Source organism: Pipistrellus hanaki (assembly GCF_964339955.1).
Source record: "Pipistrellus hanaki genome assembly, chromosome: 3".
In the NCBI taxonomy this organism is placed as follows: Eukaryota; Metazoa; Chordata; class Mammalia; order Chiroptera; family Vespertilionidae; genus Pipistrellus; species Pipistrellus hanaki.
Genome location: NC_140505.1, coordinates 25,616,263 through 25,636,030, shown reverse-complemented (window position 1 = coordinate 25,636,030; position 19,768 = coordinate 25,616,263). Strand labels below are relative to the sequence as shown.

The window sequence follows — 19,768 nt, the reverse complement described above, 5'->3', positions numbered from 1 at the left end:
CAGAGCAGAGAGCAGCGGGCAGGTGGCCACAGCTGCGTGACTCCAGAGGCCGGGCGTTAGGACGGGCATGAGAACAAACACTTTGAGCTGGTGGATGTGCCATTGCATCTTTTTTTTTTTTTTTAATTTATTGATTTTTCACAGAGAGGAAGAGATAGGGACAGAAAGCTAGAAACATCGATGAGAGAGAATCATCGATCAGCTGCCTCTTGCACACCCCCTACAGGGGATGTGCCCGCAACCAAGGTACATGCCCTCGACGGGAATCGAACCTGGGACCTTTCTGTCCGCAGGCCGACGCTCTATCCACTGAGCCAAACCAGATTCGGCGCCATTGCATCATTTATGAGTAATCTAATAATTTGTGCAGTTACTGCTGAGAAATTCACGGTTGTAAATCAGGCCAGGTGTAAAGGCTAGTCATTAAAAAGGTTTTGTTAGAAGAAACTGCATTTCTGAAATTCTTCTGTAGTTTCCTAACACACAGCACCTAAGGACAGGGTAGAGGGTGTGCGTGTTAACTGTCCACGTTCCTGAGAAGGGGAAGTAAGTCACATCCACCGAGAGGTGCCAGGACGTTCAGCTGTCCTCGGCCCATGAATGTCACACTGAGCTCCAGTGTGAGATCAGTTTCTATTCTCCAGGGCACGCCGCCAGAGGTTCTTGTTTAGGATTTCAGAGACACGTGACGTAGGAACTGCAATTGCTATTTTGATGTGCTCTTAATACGGAGACATGTATACAGTTTTGTAGAAATCACTGAGCAAATGCAACTCACCCATTCTAGGGCTCTTTCCCTGCCAACTTCCCTTGAATGGCTACATCTAGCCTGTGCACCGATGCACGACATTTTTATTTCAATGTGGGAGATTGGCAAAACCCAGTGTCTTCATGACCCTCTGTGCTTCCCTCGAGCTCACCAAGCTCACAGGGCCCAGGAGTGCCTTTGAGCAGCAACGCAGGCAAGGTCCCACCAAGGTCCCAGCTGCTCACCTGCAGCTGGCTTGTGGGCAGAGCCGTCGCTTCACTGCCCTTTGCACTTACTGAGCACTTACTGTGTGCAAGGCGCTCTGCTGGACGCTGACATAAATACCAGAGCCAAGCAGCCTTGAAAGCATTGTGCTGAATGCAAGAAGCCAATACAAAAGGGCACACATTATATGATTCTCCTTATGTGAAGCAAATCCTTAGAAACAGAACACAGGCTGGTGGCTGCCCAGGGTTTGGTGGTGGGGTGAGGGAGGGTAGGGGTTATGGGGTTCCTTTGGAGGGTGATGAAAATGTTCTCAAATTAGATAGTGGAATTATATCTCTGAACTGTTCATGTTTGAAGGGTGAATTTTATGGTATGGGAATTGTATCTCATGAAAACAAACAAAATGCCCTAAATATCCTTAGGATGCAGGACCTATTATCTCTTCCTATGATAAATGAGCATCTTTAGTCTAAACAGAACCCCGAAACCTGCCAGCAGTCATACAGAGAGCGCAAGCTATGACTATCTCCAAGTTCAGTGTCCCGCTCCTACCAACTCCTCGACCTACAATCACAGACTCACATGAGGCCTAAGAAAGCAGGATCCTGCCATCTGCTGCTTGAATTCCTCTATAACATCCTCGCCAAGAGTTACTCCAAGTTTTGACTTAGGTGATGGGCTCCAGCTCTACCTGACAAGCCTCCGAAGGAATCGGTACAGCTTTCTGTCTGACATTTCTTATCCAGCATCCTCATCTTCTCACTGAGGTGCTGGCAGGTGAGCAGGGCTTGGTACCAGCTATGTCAGCGCACGTGCCCACCCGCCTGCCATTTAGAGGATGCATGTGACCTCATGACCATTAGTCCCCACCACAGCAGCTAAATGGGAGGCTGTCTAGCTGAAACCAGTTTGGCTCAGCGGTAGAGCGTCAGTCTGCGGACTGAAAGGTCCCGGGTTTGATTCCGGACAAGGGCATGTACATTAGTTGTGGGTACATCCCCGGCAGGGGGTGTGCAAGAGGCAGCTCGTCGATGTTTCTCTCTCATCGACGTTTCTGGCTCTCTATCTCTCTCCCTTTCTCTCTGTAAAAAATCAATAAAATATATTTAAAAATAAATAAATAAAAATAAAATAAATGGGAGGCTGTCTTGTAGGCCAGGTGGAAGCAGAACCCCACCCCAGCTTTAGCCTCTGCAGGTTTTCTCGCTCTCAGCAGCTGTCCAGCACACCTCCAGAGTGGCGTGGAGAAAGTTCAAGGTGCTCATCCCTGTTTCAGAGCCCTAGATGTTTTCTAAGATAGTCCCGGCCCCCAGGAGGCTGTCCCTTGGTGGCTCCCAGGCAAAACAGCCCCAGCAAGGTGCTTGCTACCTGGCTTTCTGAGGCATCTGAACAGCGCACCCCGTGGATGCAGCCTTCATGTCCTCTGCATCCTCCTTTGAACTTGTAATTATTTCAAATGGAAAGGTGGAAAGCCAGGTGGGCCAGGTGCCGTGGAGCAAGGCTGCTCCGATAGCACTCCTCACCTCCCTCCAGTGCCATTCGAGCTCTGGGCTCTGCTCCGGGCTTGCGCCCTCTTCTCCCTACCCCCGTGGTCAGCAAACTGCGGCTCCCGAGCCACATGCAGCTCTTTGGCCCCTTGAGTGTGGCTCTTCCACAAAATACGACAGCCTGGGCAAGTCTATGTTGAAGAAGTGGTGTTAGAAGAAGCTTAAGTTTAAAAAATTTGGCTCTCAAAAGCAATTTCAATCATTGTAGTGTTGATATTTGGCTCTGTTGACTAATGAGTTTACTAACCACTGCAGTAGCCTACCCAAAATCCCCTTACCAGCCTAGGCCTGCCCCAGCTCCCAGGCCTCCTCAGAAGGCCTGTCAAATGCAGCTTCCACTTCTTTCATTCACCAGGTATGAGTCATCTACAGAGCCTGAAGCCCCACTAGGACCAGGAGGGCCATCAGGAGTGACTTGAGATCAGGTACACAGGCGGCAGGCTTGGGAGGGGTTCCAGTCCTCCAGGAACTCTGCCACCTTCCAGGACCCCAGACACGGAGAAACTAAAGTTCAGATTAGATGAGTTGTGTACTCACACCTTGATGCTTCCCAGGGAACTTGAACTGGCCCTACAAGGGGTCCTGTAAGCATTGGACCCTGCCCACCTTGGGGCAAGCCACTCCATGGCTGATGCACTGGAGGAGGGGCAGCAGCTGCTGGACTCCAGGCAGGCAGCCCCACCCACCTGCCTCCGGCACAAGGCTCCAGGAGAAGAGGGCCTGGAGGGGCTGGAGTCCCTCCTCAGGGTTTGCTTGAGACGGAGGGTGAAGGGACGAGTGGAGGCAGAGATCCAAAGGAAACACAGAGATAGATGCCTTGCCAGACAGACGTGCAAAGCTGGGACACCCATTCCAGGCAACGGGAACCGCAGAGCAGAGCACCAGCTGAGCACGCCCACACACTCACCTGCATAAAGGTGTGGCATTCGGTCACAAAACTCCCTTTGGTGATCTCCTTGAACTTTTCACAGATGTCTGCGAAACTGGTGGCTTCCAAAATAAAAGCCTGGTGCTGCTTAATCAGGGTCAGAGCCACCCGGAAGATAATCTTGGAGCCTTCGTTGAACAAACAATCCCAGATTCGAAGCACCGTCTGCAGAGAAACGGAAATGGCGCGTCACTGCACGCTGATCGGAGCCGGCCCTGGGCCCAGCGAGGCTTGTGACATGCTCACCTCCACGGGCAGGATGTCCACAAACAGGCAGATGAACCAACGTGACACGACCAGAGTCCACAGGACGCCGTGCCCGTCCATGAGGGCCGCCACCGCTGGCAGCTTGGTCCTCACCAGCTCCCCCAGGACCTCCTGGTCCGTCTTCAGGCCCAGCATCTCGGGGCTGTAGTAATCTGCCACGGGGATGAAGAGAAAAACCCCAAAACGTGTATCACTTGTTCCACAACCACAGCCCCTGACAGCCTCGTCCCTCGTTCCCTCTCAGCCAGGGACAGAAAACAGGTCTATCCCCGTAGGATCCTTTCCAGAGGAGAGGAGGGCAAAGGTGGAGGGAGGACCAGGGAGAGATGCCATGCCGTGTGGGGAAAGGGACTCCTGAGAGTGATTTCCAAAGCAAGGCTTTCCCGGGTTCCTGGGGCTCTGGACAGTGAGGCCCCACTGGGCACCGGTTAAAATCTGCTGGCAGAAAGCAGGAGTGTGTTTACACACCCATGTTCATAGCAGGATTATTCACAACAGCCAAAAAAGTACATAACCAAGCATGTGCCTGTGGATGATTAGGTGGATAATGTGGTCTGCACACGTAACGGAGTAGGATTCAGCCTTTAAAACAGAGGTTCCCAAACTTGTTTGTGCCGTAGACCCCTTGCCATGTTTTTCGGTTTGGGGTAGACCCCCTACTTACCTGATATTGATTTTTTTGTAAATTTCTAACTGTAGTGAAGTTTAGTGTTAAAATTTAATTAAAAATAATGTACCTACTTTTCTCCGGCATTCTCAAACAAAATAACACTGATTCACTATAATTTGTATGATAAACTACCAGTTTATATATTTTTTAAATATTTTCTCAGCACTTTCCTATTCAAGATTCAGGAAATGAATGAACGTATTTTTCTCACATTCATATTTTTTTAATTTTTTTTATTTTTTAAATATATTTTATTGATTTTGTACAGAGAGGAAGGGAGATAGAGAGTCAGAAACATCGATGAGAGAGAGTCATCGATCAGCTGCCTCTTGCACACCCCCTACTGGGGATATGCCCACAACCAAGGTACATGCCCTTGACCGGAATCGAACCCGGGACCCTTCAGTCCCCAAGCCGACGCTCTATCCATTGAGCCAAACCGGTCTCGGCTCTCACATTCATATTTATAGAGTGACGAATTGAACAAGTCGGTGCAAGTTCGCGAAGCTTTGAGACAAAAATTGGCAAGAATGTTTACTGCGCGTATGCTTGTAACAAGATGATACTGGTATATCATTATGTGCAGGTTTTTATCCTACAACTTACACAATTTTATAAACATGTATAATAAATTTTTTACTTCATAAGTACTTTTATAAATAATTTATATGTTTTTATATTATAAGATAATATGATGTAAGTAAATAGGTACTATCAGTGTATGTTGAGATCCACTATCGTGGACCCCCATTTTCATTTCATGGACCCCCAAATTTTTTTTCGCTGACGTAGACCCCTTGCAGGTTGTCATAGACCCCTGGGGGTCGATATAGACCACTTTGGGAATCACTGCTTTAAAAGGAGGGAAACTGATGCGTCCAGCAACAGGATGAAGCTTGAGGACATCGGGCTGAGTGAAAAGAGCCAGCCACAAGTGAACAAACACTGCAGGATTCCACTTATCTGTGGTGCCTAGAGCCGCCAAAATCAGAGACAGGAAGTAGAAGGGTGGATGCCAGGGGCTGGAAGAGGGGAGCTGATATTTAATGGGGACAGAGTTTCCATTGGGGAAGATTTCGAGAAAATTCTGGAGAGGGATGGCAGTGATGGTTACACAACAATGTGAATGCGCTTGATGCTACTGACCTGTATACTTAAAAATGGTAAAGATTGTTGCCCTGGCCGATGTGGCTCAGTTAGTTAGGCGTAGTCCTGTGCACCAAAAGGTTGATAGTTCATCTCCTGGTCAGGGCACATGGCTGGGTTGTAGCTCTATCCTGGTAGGGGGGTGCAAGAGGCAGCCGATGGATGTTTCACTCTCACATTGATGTTTCTCTCTCTCTCCCTATCTCCCAAAAATCAATATAAATTATCTTTTAAAAATGATAAAGATTATAAATGTCATTTTATGTATATTTTAACATAATAAAAAATAAAACTTTTAAAATCTGCAGGTGACAGCTGCCTTTTCCTGTCATGTAGACTGAAGGAGAGTTAGGCAGCCATGGACATGCCACCCTACCTCAGTGGCTCTGCTCACCGGGACTAAAGGAGGCTTGGGGAGCAGGAGGAGCAGGCACAGGGCCACCCGAGCTGCAGGGACAGCACTGCCTGCAGCAAGGTCCTTCCTGGGAGCTAGAGAAGCTTCAGGATCGAGGTGGTCCACGGCCTGGCCATGGAGGATGAGGGAGCAGGCACAAGTGAACCTGGCCCCAGTGCCCACGTGGCGCCATCGTGCCACCCCCTACCTACACGGAGTAAGGTGGGGCTCAAAGCCGCTGGTCCCTCTACATCGTCCCTCTGCACCCACCACCTCCCCCAGAGTGGAGGGTTTCGGCACACAAATTAGTGCCATAAAACATTATTTTAAAATATTTGGCCTAAATCATTTCTAATCCCACAGCTGGTTGGTGAAATGTGTGCCCTTGATGGGGTGGCCCTGGGATTTCAAGGACAGTGGCTGCCCCACCTATGATGGCTCCTCCAGCACCGTGCCAATGCCTCCCGAGCATCCTGGGGTCCTCTGAGCACGGACACACTCTTCCTTCTTTACGGGTGTTTTTTTGTTATGAAGATGATACATGCCTCTGATAAGGTTGAACACTACAGGAGACTAGCTGGTGAAAAGTCAAAGTCGTCCCCTAGGTAACCACTTATCACTAAGCTGCCTGAGGGGCCTCCTCCACACTTGTAATGCCATGTTACACACGGACATATCTCGCAAAGAGGATCCTGTCATACCTTCCTTTGCAGTCTTCCCCAGCACCTTTCTGCATCCTCGTGTACATAGTGTGGTGCCATAACCCACTTCACCGGCTCCTGGCTGATGGGCGTTCACACACTGTCAACCCATATGCGTGTGCTCACTGTGCAGGGGAATGTCTACACATCGAGCTGCTGGTGAAAGCTCTCTTCGCTGAAGTCTCAAGGAGTCCTACATGCTTTCTCCAACTTGAGGGTGGAGGACACTTCATTCTATTTACTAGATATTCTAGAAGGAGCCAAATATCCCCACCACTCTAAACACAGGAAGGCAGAGACAAGATTAAGTCTAAAATTGTTCTTGTTCATTCCCAAAGAGGGCCGACGACTTAATTTGGAAAATTTTCTTTTATGCTATATAGTTTAGTAGCTTGGGGACCCCAGGCTGTCGGAACACGGAAAGCAGGACCTGCTAAGGCAACCTCATGGTCGCTCTGCTTCTCCCATCAGGGCCCTGGGCACCAGTGGGCAGCCAGTGGGCAGCCAGTGGTCCCTACAGCTCGTGACCACTCGCTCAGCAGACAGAAAGACCAGCACTGCCAACAGCATGTCCATCTTTTGATCGGACATTTGCCTTGCAAAAAAAAAATACCTTGTTATTTTTAATATGTTAATGTGACGTATTATAATAATTTTAACACTTAATTTCTGCTATAAAAATGTAGCAGGTAATCTATGCAATAGAATAGACACATTCAGCATGCTGCCTTGTGCATCCCTAGTCTCTCACCATGGCAAACCAAATGTTTTGATTAAAATAATCATTATAAATATTGACACAGTATCACATTCACATTGCTAATTTTCAAAGTGTAGGCTACAATAAACTATGTTTAATACTAAAGTGCGCTGAAAATAATTTAATAGAAGCCAACTTGGTTATAAGATACCAGGGATTTTAAAAAATTCTTCCCTTTCATGACTTTATTTGGAAACTTGGAGCCATTTACTCTATCCTTTTTTTTTTTTTTTTTTTTTTTTGTTTGTTTGTTTTTTGTTGTTTTTTAAATATATTTTATTGATTTTTCACAGAGAGGAAGAGAGAGGGATAGAGTTAGAAACATCGATGAGAGAGAAACATCAATCAGCTGCAGCCTGCACACCCCCATCGGGGATATGCCTGGAACCAAGTTACATGCCCCCGACCGGAATTGAACCTGGGACCCCTCAGTCCGCAGGCCGATGCTCTATCCACTGAGCCAAACCGGTTTTGGCTCTTTCTCCTTTTTAATTAAGCAATCTTCTGCTCCCTGTAGGAAGAAAGAAGCAGAGTTTCTCTGTGCTCCGTTCCATAGTGCCTCAAGTGCCAACCCAGGGATACGAGGGACATCTCAGAGGGAGCCAGGTTCAGGCGCAGCAGTGATAAGAGGATTTGCCCAGAAGGACATTTAAGCTGTGAGCACAGCACGACCTTCTTCTCGGTTACAGAGACGCTTACGGTGGCTTCCAAAAATAGATGTCAAAGTCACACACCGCAGGCCTGAGCCGGTCACCAGGGGAGATCCCTGAAACCTTCCGTACCTATTTTCCCTCATCAATGCATTCTGCCCTTGAATGTTGTAAGCAAGACAAACCAGTTCCCTGTACGTCCCGCCTGCAGCATAACCCTACCTGTCTGAGCCGAGGAGTACCTGACAGGCCACATTCCACCCTGCACAGGAACAGAGAAATCCCAGGTAGGCCCTGACCTGGCCTCGCCTGTCTGGGGCCCCTCGTTATGCTTCTCCCGGGGACACTCACCTCTGCAGACAACATAGTGGCTGTGTCTGAACACTGGAAGACTACGTGGTGCTGCGGGGGCAGGGCTGGGGCTGGGGTGCTGTCTGGGATGTGGGTGCTGTCTGGGGTGTGAGAGCTGCTGTAGGGATGGGGTGTACAGCTTTAAAACATGCTTGTGGTTATTGCTACATGAGTAGAAAGTGGTAGGGCTGGGCCCTGGCTGGTTTGGTTCAATGGATAGAGCATTGGCCTGTGGACTTAAAGAGTCCCAGGTTCGATTCCAGTCAAGGGCAAATGCCCAGGTTGTGGGAGGCAGCCGATCAATGATTCTCTATCAGTGAGGTTTCTATCTCCCTCTCCCTCTCCCTTCCTCTCTGAAATCAATAAAAATATCTTAAAAAAAAAAGGTGAAGGGGAGAAAGAGGTAGAATTGGTTAAAAAAAAAAAAGGGGGGGGGGTGTGGGTAGAAAGTGGTAGAATCCTGTGAAGTCTAATTTTCAAATGGATGCTCTTCAACCCGGGGATGAATGTCTGCCTGTGAAAAAGCACACCCAGGTCCCACAGGGGCAGAGCACAGGCTATGGAACACTAGGGAGGAGACCCTATGGGTACGTTAGTCAAGAGAACACATGAAACACATCCTCAAGGGCAGCTGAGACGAAGAGAGTCCAGTGTTCCTCAGCCCGCTCCACCTTCCGCTCCTCAGGGGCTGTGGGCCTCACTGCCCCCAGAATGTGCCTTATCAGTCCTCATCTCAGCCACACCTTCTAGCTCGAACTGAGTTATTCTGTGAGGAGCAATTAACAACCTGTTTCTCTGTGTCTCAAAGGAAAGCAGGTTTGACCAGCTCTTTAGGATGCTAATATATTATTAGTTTATTATTGCACTGATTCATTACTGGATGCAATTACCCCCTTGACTTCTTAAAGTAGGATGGGTGCCATTAGCACTCGGGGCTCAGAGCCTGGTCCTGGCCTGGCTTCTCTGCAAGGCTCCGGAGGAATCCTCTCCATCCACAAAGTGAGTCTGCTTCACCGAGGCTGGTTTGGCTCAGTGGATAGAGCGTCAGTCTGTGGACTGAGAGGTCCCAGGTTCGAATCCGGTCAAGGGCATATACATTGGTTGTGGGCACATCCCCAGTGGGGGGTGTGCAGGAGGCGGCTGATCGATGTTTCTCTCTCATTGATGTTTCTAGCTCTCTATCCCTCTCCCTTCCTCTCTGTAAAAAAATCAATAAAATATATTTTAAAAGAAAAAAAAACAAAACAAAGTGAATCTGTTTCTTCTTTTGCACCCCTTCACTGGATGCCTTGGTGTGAGTGGTGCCTAATCAGAAGAGCCACCAAGGTTCCCGAAGAGGCTGCTTGAGGTCCCAGGAGGTCTGCGTGAGACTGCATTCTGGGTGTGGATGTATGGAGACCAAGTTTAGCATGCATTGTTTGCTACTGCTTTGTTGCTTTGGGACCAGAAGAGGCATTTAAGTGTAAAAGGGAAGTCCTTTAAGTAAACCTTATATGAGTGACTTAACTTTTGTACAACTCCTAGAGGTGGCAGTGCCTGAGAAAGGCTCCGGCACCAGGGCAGGAGGCCACCACGGCGCGCACAAGACCACGAGTCCTGTGACTTTGTACTCGGCCTCCGAGTGCCCTGTGAGGAGTCCATAACACAATGCTGTCTTTGGTTCTAACACTGGCTTTTACCCCAATTCAACTGCTCTGAAACTGGGGTGTCACTTGCCTAGAAGTGGTGGCCATCGGGTGGCTATGCTGGCTTTGACATCCTACGTCAGTGCTGTTTAAATCTGCATTTCCTTGCTCACAGGAGAACTTGGCCATCTCTTCATAACTTTGACCATTCAGGTTTCCTATTTTGTAAAGTGCCTATCTGCTTTTTCACACAAGTCTGAATCCATCTGAAATAGAAATAAGGATCTAATTTTGTCTTCTTCCCCATAGTCAACTGTCACCAAATGATATTTCAAATAGTCTTTCTTTTCCCCATTAACTGATACATCTCACATAGATTCTAATAGATTAATAGATCAGTAGACCAGATGACTTCTGGACCCTTTTCTATGTATATATCAATACGCTTATATCACACAATTTAATTATTATCTTATATAATAAAAGCCTAATATGCAAATTGACCATCACTCCAACACACAAGATGGCTTCTCCCATGTGGTCAAAGATGGCCACCCCAATGTGGACACAAGATGGCCGTGACAAGATGGCCAGCAGGAGACGACAGTTGGGGGCAACCAGGCCAGCTGAAGAGGGCAGTTAGGGGTGACCAGGCTGGCAAGGGAGGGCGGTTAGGGGTGACCAGGCCATCAGGGGAGGGCAGTTGGGGGTGACCAGGCATACAGGGCAGACAGTTAGGGGAGACCAGACCAGCAGGGGAGGGCAGTTTGGGGCAATCGGGCCAGCAGGGGAGCAATTAGTCGTCGATCAGACTAGCAGGGAAGTGGTTAGGGGGTAATCAGGCTGGCAGGCAGAAGTGGTTAGGGGCAATCAGGCAGGCAGGCAGGCAGGCGAGCTGTTGGGAGACAGCAGTCCTGAATTGTGAGAGGGATCCAAGATTGGAGAGGGTGCAGGCTGGGCTGAGGGACACCTCTCTTCCCCCCCTGCATGAATTTTGTGCACCGGGCTTCTAGTAACATTATAATAAATCTCCAATATTCTTCTCTCCCCACTCCTCCACCTCCCATATTCTTCTTTCAAGCCTTTATTAGCTTGGCTTTGCTCTTGAGGCTTCCATATAATTAAGCCATCCTTGAATTCTTGGGATAAACTCTCTTTAGATAAAAAATAATACTCTATCACCATCCCTGGATTCAAGTTGCTAACTTATTACTTAAATTAGGATTTGTAGAACTGTGCACATCAGTGAGATTCACTTGCATGACAACAAGGTTGTACCAGCTTCATAGCATAAATTAATGAGTAGTTATCATTTTTTATTTTCTACATAGGAGCTAGAAAACATATAAGAACTATCTGTCCCTTCAGTTTGATGAGATTTTATGTACATGAAGAGATTTTTGTATGTCTGTTCATATGCCCATTCGATGCTCTATTTTCTTTCAATTCAACTTCGTTAAACTGTCTTTTCCTCAAAAGTATCTGTGTCTTCATTTATTTGTAGTAAAACTAATAGATTTTCAAATTACAGCAGATTTTTCATTTCTAAATACCTTATCCATTATTTTCTTTACCAATCTTGCCAAAGGTTTATCTATTTTATCAGTTTTCCTAAAGAACCAGCTTTTGTATCAGTTCATCTTTTCTATTGGTTGTTTGTTATGTTTTTAATTTTCACTCTTTCATTATATATAAACACATAGAAAGAACTCTGGCAATACATATACCAAGTTGATAATAACACGATAGCAATTTTCTCTGCGTAGGTGAGAAATGGGTGTTAGTGAAGGAAGACTGTGACTTTTTATCTTATAATCACTACCATATTTTTGAACTTTTTAAAGAGAATATATCTGCATTTTTTTTCTATAATTAAAAAAGAAACAAGTGAAAGCAGAATAACTGTGGCATTAAAATGACCTAGTTTGTGCAGTAAGAATTCAGATAACATGACATGCAGCTGCCTCTTTGCCATTTGGAGAGCTCTGCAATGGCAAGAATAATCCCTTTTTTCTCTCACAGTCCTAACGTTTTTATTTTTATATTTTCTTTTGTTTTTGATGGCACTGCAGTTTAGTCTGACTGAACCTAACAAGGATAGGAAATGACATTTCATGGACTTAAAAATAAGTCTCTGTAATGACACTGCCACTTTAGGAGCAATCTGGAGTCTTGCCCCTTATGTTTTTCTAAGTCAGCCTTTTTTACCTGCTAATATTCTGTTGCAAAAATTAAAGGAAACCTCAACTATAATTGGTGGTGGGAAGGCCTACTGAGGGAGCTATCATACCTTACCACTTGAGGTCAACTACCCAAAAAGGAAGACCTCACCTGCAGACCTCAACAGGAAGAAAGTCAATGACAGACCACAACACGTGACTACTTTCATACTCCAGCAGATTCTCCCCCTGCCCAGCAACAAGCCCAGACAATGGATACATCACAACTTAGCCAATGAGAAGCCATCATTACCTGAACTCTTACTTTCCTTTAATGAACTTTCACTTTTCTTTTGCTGACTTCTTTGTCCTGCCCTCCTTTCTATAAAAGCCTATCTTATATAACCCTTCGTAGCATCTCTACTTATTAGATGAGTTGCTGCTTGATGCATGAATCATTTAATAAAGCCAATTAGATCATCAAATGTACTCAGTTAAATTTTGTTTATTAACTATAGAGGAGAGACTGTTCCAAGAAATGACTGCTCTCTGTCCCTTGAGCTGGACCCAGGCTAGAATGAAGGTGGCTTTATGCAAATCCCCTTTACAGGCTCTCTGATCGTAATCGATGTTCATTCATTCTGATATAAATCAGAACCCCTTCCTTGCCTCCTGCCTCGTGCTAGTCCCTGGAACAGGTTATTGTCCTGACCTGGTCAAGCATGTAAATTAATTTCCTGTACCTGGCAGCACTGACGTACCCATCACTATTCCCCCTTTTACCCTATATAATTCTTGGGCACCTGCCAAGTGGCACAAGGGTCCATTTTGTCTTGCAGCTGCAGAAGATATGCCTCACATGTAAGTTTGAGTTTCCCTTACATTTAATACACTCTATCAATTGCAAGCCTCTTGCTTTGGTCTTTCCCTGTCCTCCACTTATTGAGGTACATGTTCAGCCTTGGGGCTCCTCCCTAGGTCTGCGTGTATGAATATCAACACCACATATTTTACCTATTTATTATGGGTTGAATTGCGGTTGCTGTTGCTCCTTGTTTGACCTCTTACTACAATGGGAATTCCTCCGGGCAGAGCTTTTTCTGGTTTGTTCGCTGATGTTTCCCACACCCCCAGAACCGAACTGATCCTGGATATAAACATTCCTTGTAATTCAGTCTTAGGACACAACAGAAGCAAACGATGTATATGTTACAACGCTCTGTCGATATTTCATTTGGAAAGTCTTGGCTCCCTCTTCCTCCTCATTTCCCCACCACTGCAGTTCAGGCCTTCACGTGGAGGCTGGGACTAAAGGAGTCCTCTCCTCTTCCGGCTCTTTTCTCACCCTCAGGACCTCTGCACCTTCCCTCTCCTCGTGGGCAGCTTCATCCAGCTTGGCCTCTGCATGCCCACACCCGAGCCCTTGTTAATGGCAGCTCCAGAGCATGGGGAGGGCCCCATTTCCCTCTATCTTTCCAGATCCTCCCTTTTTTTTTTTTTTTTTTTAACGGTGCCATCCAGGTTCACTCTGCCATGAGGTACATGCAAGGTCTTAGAGCCACAGAGCCGTGGATTTGAACCCAGCCTCTGCTGCAGACAGCTGTGGGATCTAGGCCTTAAGTGTCCTCCTCTTTAAAATGGGTTTAATAATTGGGTAAATGTGGGGTAGCTGCTCTGAGGATTAAATGAGAATGCAGGCACAGTTTAGCACGGAACCTGAAATGTGCTGTGTGCACACCACGCTCATTGTCTTCAACATGGAGACATGGGAGCCAACTCTCCAGGGAAGTCCCTGGACGCTGTTCTGGGTGGGTCTGGCCTGACTCAGGGAGGCATGCATGAGGGAAGGGAGGAGCAGGAAAGGAACTCAGAGGCAAACAGAAAACAAGACCAACGAGACCAACCCAGCACAGGGCTCACTACTGTAGGAAGCCTGTAACCTTCCAGTCATGAGGACTTCGCAACTATGCTAGTCTTTCAGGACAAACGTGAGGCTCAGTGTTTCCAATTCCCGCCACCGAGCCCTATCCCACCTGGATGGCTCTGGCCATGTCTCTTTCCAAAGTGATCCTACTCTGCAACTCACAGTCAACATGGGGCATTACCAAAATCAGAGGGTGACTATCAACAAATAAATGATTTAGTAATTAAAACAATACTTATTAATTAATAGAAAGGTGGAAAGGTATGACAAGACTGATTCTCACCTTAATAACAGTAATAATAGCAGCTGACAATTATTTCACTCTTACATTGGTTCACAAACTCAGTAACAAATATATGCATGTAACCAAGTGAACTTCTCGCAGACTTGTTGGTCAATAAGACATGCTATGGCCAAACGAGTCTCAACACAAACAGTACAAACTAAGGAACAGATGAGCCAAGCACACGGTCTCAGCCAGATTCAAGCTCTGAGATGCAGAAATAACCAGCTGCTCTAGCTGCAGCCGATCGTCTGAAATGTATTTCTTCTCTCTAACTTCATTGCCAAAGTATTTTAAACCTCAACCCCCAAACAACTCGGTTATATTTTCATTAAATCTTGACTTGCCAGCTGAATCGTTTCGATAACACCAGAAACAAGACAGTGAAAGGCATGCAGAATGGATTTTCAACATACCAGGTAGTATTCTTCCAACAAGAGCATCTAATAGCCAAAAGGATTCTTCTTCGTTCTTTGTGATAAGAATCAGATATCCCGCTATAAAATTCATTCCCTGAAATTAGAAAAATGAGAAACAGAAATCCATATTGAGCTTGAAAACATCATAAGATTCTGTAATCGTTGGGCTGCTAACTACTAACTTCCCATTTCCCTTGCTTTTCCCTAAAACTTGCATAATTCTAGAGTGACCTTTTAGTGCAACTTTGGGGATACTAAGGATCTGACATCTGGTGCATTTAGTCTACAAGAAAAGGAAGAAAAAGAAAATGATTAAAATAAATTCTTCTGAATACTGCTTTAGAAAACTAAAATAGAAAATCCTTCAACCTTATGAAGGCAACTTAAAATTGATTTCTAAAAAAAAATAAATTAATCTAATAGCATGAAAAGCTATATCAGAGGGAACACTACCCCAATAGCCATATTTCATAAAGTCCATAAGGAACATAGTCTGACACACAGGAATGTTGAAAGAGATTCTTGTGACCGAGGCTGTTTGGGGAAATTCATGGCCAAAGGGCAGATGTTGCTGAAACACTTGTGTATGTGACTCTCTTATCTGAGAGAAGCAGCTAGATGGGGGAAGACCAAGGGTGGTGGGCGCTTAACAACAGTGAGTTAATGTCATCTTTGGGTACGTGCTTTCAGAATTCCCATTTTCTCTTTGGCTTGCCTGTATTTTCTAAAATAAGTATGCATTTCTCTAATAATAAGGGGGAAATCCAACTTTTGTCAACCAACAAGATAAATATGGACATGGAGACACCAGGCTGGGAGAACACCATGTGAGCAAGAAGGCAGAGACTGGGTGAGGTGCTTAAAAGCCAAGGATTGCCTGAGACCAGCAGCTGGGGGATGCCTGGGACAAGCCATCCATACACCTCAATCTCAGACTTCGAACTCCAGAACAGAGAGACGATTCCTGTTGTTCACACCTCTCAGCTTACAGTGCATTGTCATGGCAGCCCCAGGAAGCTAATACAACATGCATGTGTGTATCTATGTGTATGTGTGTATGTGTATGCGTATTTATATGTGTGTACATATATATTCCAAAGACAACATATATTTGAAAAGCCAATAAAGTTTTTTTAAAAATATATTTTATTGATTTTTTTTACAGAGAGGAAGGGAGAGGGACAGAGAGTTAGAAACATCGATGAGAGAGAAACATCGACCAGCTGCTTCCTGCACACCCCCCACTGGGGATGTGCCCACAACCAATGTACATGCCCTTGACTGGAATCGAACCTGGGACCTTTCAGTCTGCAGACCGACACTCTATCCACTGAGCCAAACCGGTTTCGGCTAAAAGCCAATAAAATTTTGACATCATGCTAATATTTAAAATTGTGTGGCTTATTTTTTAAAGCCATTTAAAAAATTCACAAGAACTGTACCTAGAATACTCTCAGGACAATTTATCAGCCTCCTGCTTCCCTTCTCCAAAAGGCAGGTGGAGTCCTTGTTTCAGAACAAGTTAATGATAGCAATAAACGCTGAGAATGGCAGGAATTCTGTCTGGAAGAATGAGCCCATCCCAGCTCCATCTACTTGAAGGCACTGCCTTCAGGCAACAGGGCAGTATAAACACACAATGATGAATTATTCAGGTGAATATGAGTAACTATGATGCCTCTTTTGAAAAGGATCTGCCTCACTCCTTCTCCCATTTCCCCTTGAGCCCAGAGCCGCGCCACATGCTGACCATGCAGGAATGCAAATTGCAAAGCAACCCCAGCTGCACAAGCCATTTGTTCAAACCTTAGGAAGGACACCCAAATGGCCTGTATGACCCGCTCTGGAGCCCTGGACCGTGACTGTTAGATGTATATGTCCCATCAAGATGGGTTTGGCCTGGCCGACGTGGCTCAGTGGTTGAGTGTTGACCTATGATACAGGAGGTCAAGGTTCGATTGATGGTCGGGGCCCATGTCTGGGTTTCGGGCTCCATCCCTGGTGAGGGCCGCGCAGGTGGCAGCCAATGACTGGTTATCTCTCATCATTGATGTTTCTATCTCTCTCTTCCTCTCCCTTCCTCTCTGAAATATATATATATATATATATATATATATATATATATATAAAAACAACAACGATGGGCTTACTCACTTCCTCTCAAGAAGCCTACAGACGAGCCTCAGGCTCCAGGAGCATGAGAAGCATGCAACCTTAGAGGCAGGGAGAGCCACACTCTTCCCATGACAGCCCTGGGCTTCTGCTTGTAGCCATGGCAACAAGCAGCATTCCCGGTAACAGGAAGTGGGCAGCTCCTTCCAATGGCAGCGCAGGCCTCACAGGCCTTCAGCAAGCTCAGGGACAGAACCGGCCCATCTCAAAGGCAGTGTGGCCCTGAATCACATGCAGCAGCCACAGAGGGCACCGCCGCAGCTGCTCCTCACGCAGGGCTTCTTGCTTTCCCTGCTGTGAATGAGAGGGTGGCTCTGATGCACTCCAGCCGGAACTGCTCAGGGAGAAACAAGAAGTTTCTTTCCCACCTCACGTGTGCTTCATGCAGCAAATCCAAAACAAAATGGCAAAGTGGCAGGCGATGAGGCATGCCATTACCTTTAATTGCAGGGAAGACTGACCTCCAAAAATAATGTCAAAGGAACACCCCCCACCCCCACCCACCAACACACACACACACACACACACACACACACACACGCACACGCACACTGCACTCTGAGGCAATAAGGCACTGTTTGTCCCCTTCAGTTCTAGAAAACACAGCCCTGTGTTCCCTTAAGTTACTTCCTAGCTGCTTCCCAACTTTCCACCTTCACCCCCTCTCACGGCCGTCTGACACCAAAAGAAATCATTACTCAGGGGTCTCACTGCTTTGGTAACTGGGAAATGTTTGAAGTCACCTCTTGTGCGGGCGCTATGACTTTGGGAGTTTTTTTTGTTTTTTTTTTTTCTTTAAATATATATTTTATTGATTTTTTACAGAGAGGAAGAGAGAGGGATAGAGAGTTAGAAACATCGATGAGAGAGAAACATTGATCAGCTGCCTCTTGCACACCCCCCACCGGGGATGTGCTCGCAGCCAAGGTACACGCCCTTGACCGGAATCGAACCTGGGACCTTTCAGTCCCAGGCCTATGCTCTATCCACTGAGCCAAACCGGTTAGGGCCGACTTAGGGAGTTTTGAACTAGACTGACAAAGAATACTTCACAGAGACCCGAGAGTATCGCTGCTGTACGTCTGTGGGGTGCCGATCCTTTCCGCCTTCTTGGGGCTTACCTGGCAGTACCCCACACCTTGGTTGTGGTGCCCGTAGGCCAAGAGCACGTTGTACAGGGTCTTCTGTAAGCAGGGATCCGCGCTCCTGCGGAACTTCACGTTGTCCGGGAAGGTCCTGTTCATATCTGCGGAGAAATCAATGACACGATTATCCAGGTACAGGGGTCTTCAAACTACGGCCCGCGGGCCACATGCAGCCCCCAGGGGAGTCTGATCCTGCCCGCCAGGTTTTTTGGGCAGTGAGAGCAGCCGAGGTGTTACAGTAGAAATTAGTAGTTCATATAGTCCGGCCCTCCAGCTCTCTGAGGGACCGTGATCTGGCCCCCACTTTAAAAAGTTTGAGGACCCCTGATCCAGGAGGTGGGAACTGAACCGTCTGTGAGGTGCCAAACCCCGCCTGGTGAAGTGCGGGGCTCCGTCTCAGGTTTAAGGAGTGGTGTCATCCCTGGCTATGCATTTGAGTCACCCATGTATGGGCAATGAGCACCTGCAGCCTTTACAGTCAAGGTCCTGGGAGACTGGAATCGGGATGGAAGAGGATGGCACTCCCAGGACCCCCGTCCCACTCCAGCCACACCCAGGGCATGGGCAATGAGCACCTGCAGCCTTTACAGTCAAGGTCCTGGGAGACTGGAATCGGGATGGAAGAGGATGGCACTCCCAGGACCCCCGTCCCACTCCAGCCACACCCAGGGGGGCACACTGGGCCCCAAGAGCAGTTCTTTCAAAATCAGTGACAGTAGCCGAAGCCGGTTTGGCTCAGTGGTAGAGCGTCGGTCTGCGGACTGAAAGGTCCCGGGTTCGATTCCGTTCAAGGGCATTTACCTTGGTTGTGGGCACATCCCCGGTGGGGTGTGTGCAGGAGGCAGCTGGTCGGTGTTTTTCTCTCATCGACATTTCTAGCTCTCTATCTCTCTCCCTACCTCCTCTCTGTTAAAATCAATAAAAAAAATATTAAAAAAAAAAAATCAGTGACAGCAGAGTGGGCTTATCTGGGGGAGGCCAGGCCCCTGCAAGGCCCAGATGTTCCCTCACTTTTCTTCACCCTGCACACCTGTCCTCCCGCTGCCCCCTCTCAGCTAAGGGGACGCTTGTCTCTAGAACACGTGACAGATGGACATCTAACACAAAACTCTAAAAACTTTCCCCAGTTCTGAAGATTGAAAACATAAAGAAGCAGAACATACCAAGATTCCTTTTCAGAGATAAACAGACAAAACTGAAAACTAAGAACTGTACAGTCTGGTTGGTGTGGCTCAGTGATTGAATGTGGACCTATGAACCAGGAGGTCGCGGTTCAATTCCTGGTCAAGGGCACATGCCCGGGTTGTCAACCTTTGTCTGCAAGAAGGCTTCCTGGCCAGCCTCTTCCTGCTCATCAGACTTCCTCCGCCCGGCCCTCCCACCGCCAGGCCACACCGGAGCACCAGGGCCCAGTGCAGGGACAAGGGTGCTGGACGAGGTCACTAAGACAATGCCTGACTTTTTTTTTTTTTTTTTTAAGATTTTTTAATTGAGTTTTAGAGAAAGAGGGAAATAGAGAGAAAAACATCAATCTGAGAGCAAGACATCAATAAACATTCATCAACTGCCTCTTCCACGCACCCGACCTTTCAGTGCACGGATGATGCCCAAACAACTGAGCCAGGGCCGATGCCTGACTTTTGAAAGCTGA

At 47.0% G+C, this 19,768-nt stretch overlaps 1 protein-coding gene across 2 annotated transcripts in view; it reads right to left on the bottom strand.

Annotated features, from left to right (window-relative positions):
* GRTP1 (growth hormone regulated TBC protein 1) overlaps positions 1-19,768 on the bottom strand; it is a 33,900-nt gene that overhangs the window by 1,644 nt on the left and 12,488 nt on the right. For both annotated transcript variants that reach the window (XM_084879885.1, XM_084879884.1), the window contains 4 exons: positions 18,094-18,218; positions 14,798-14,894; positions 3,698-3,870; positions 3,431-3,616 (listed from right to left, as the gene is read on the bottom strand). In XM_084879885.1, the coding sequence (XP_084736011.1) occupies positions 3,431-3,616; positions 3,698-3,870; positions 14,798-14,894; positions 18,094-18,218 (581 nt within the window). The remainder of the gene's footprint in view (positions 1-3,430; positions 3,617-3,697; positions 3,871-14,797; positions 14,895-18,093; positions 18,219-19,768) is intronic.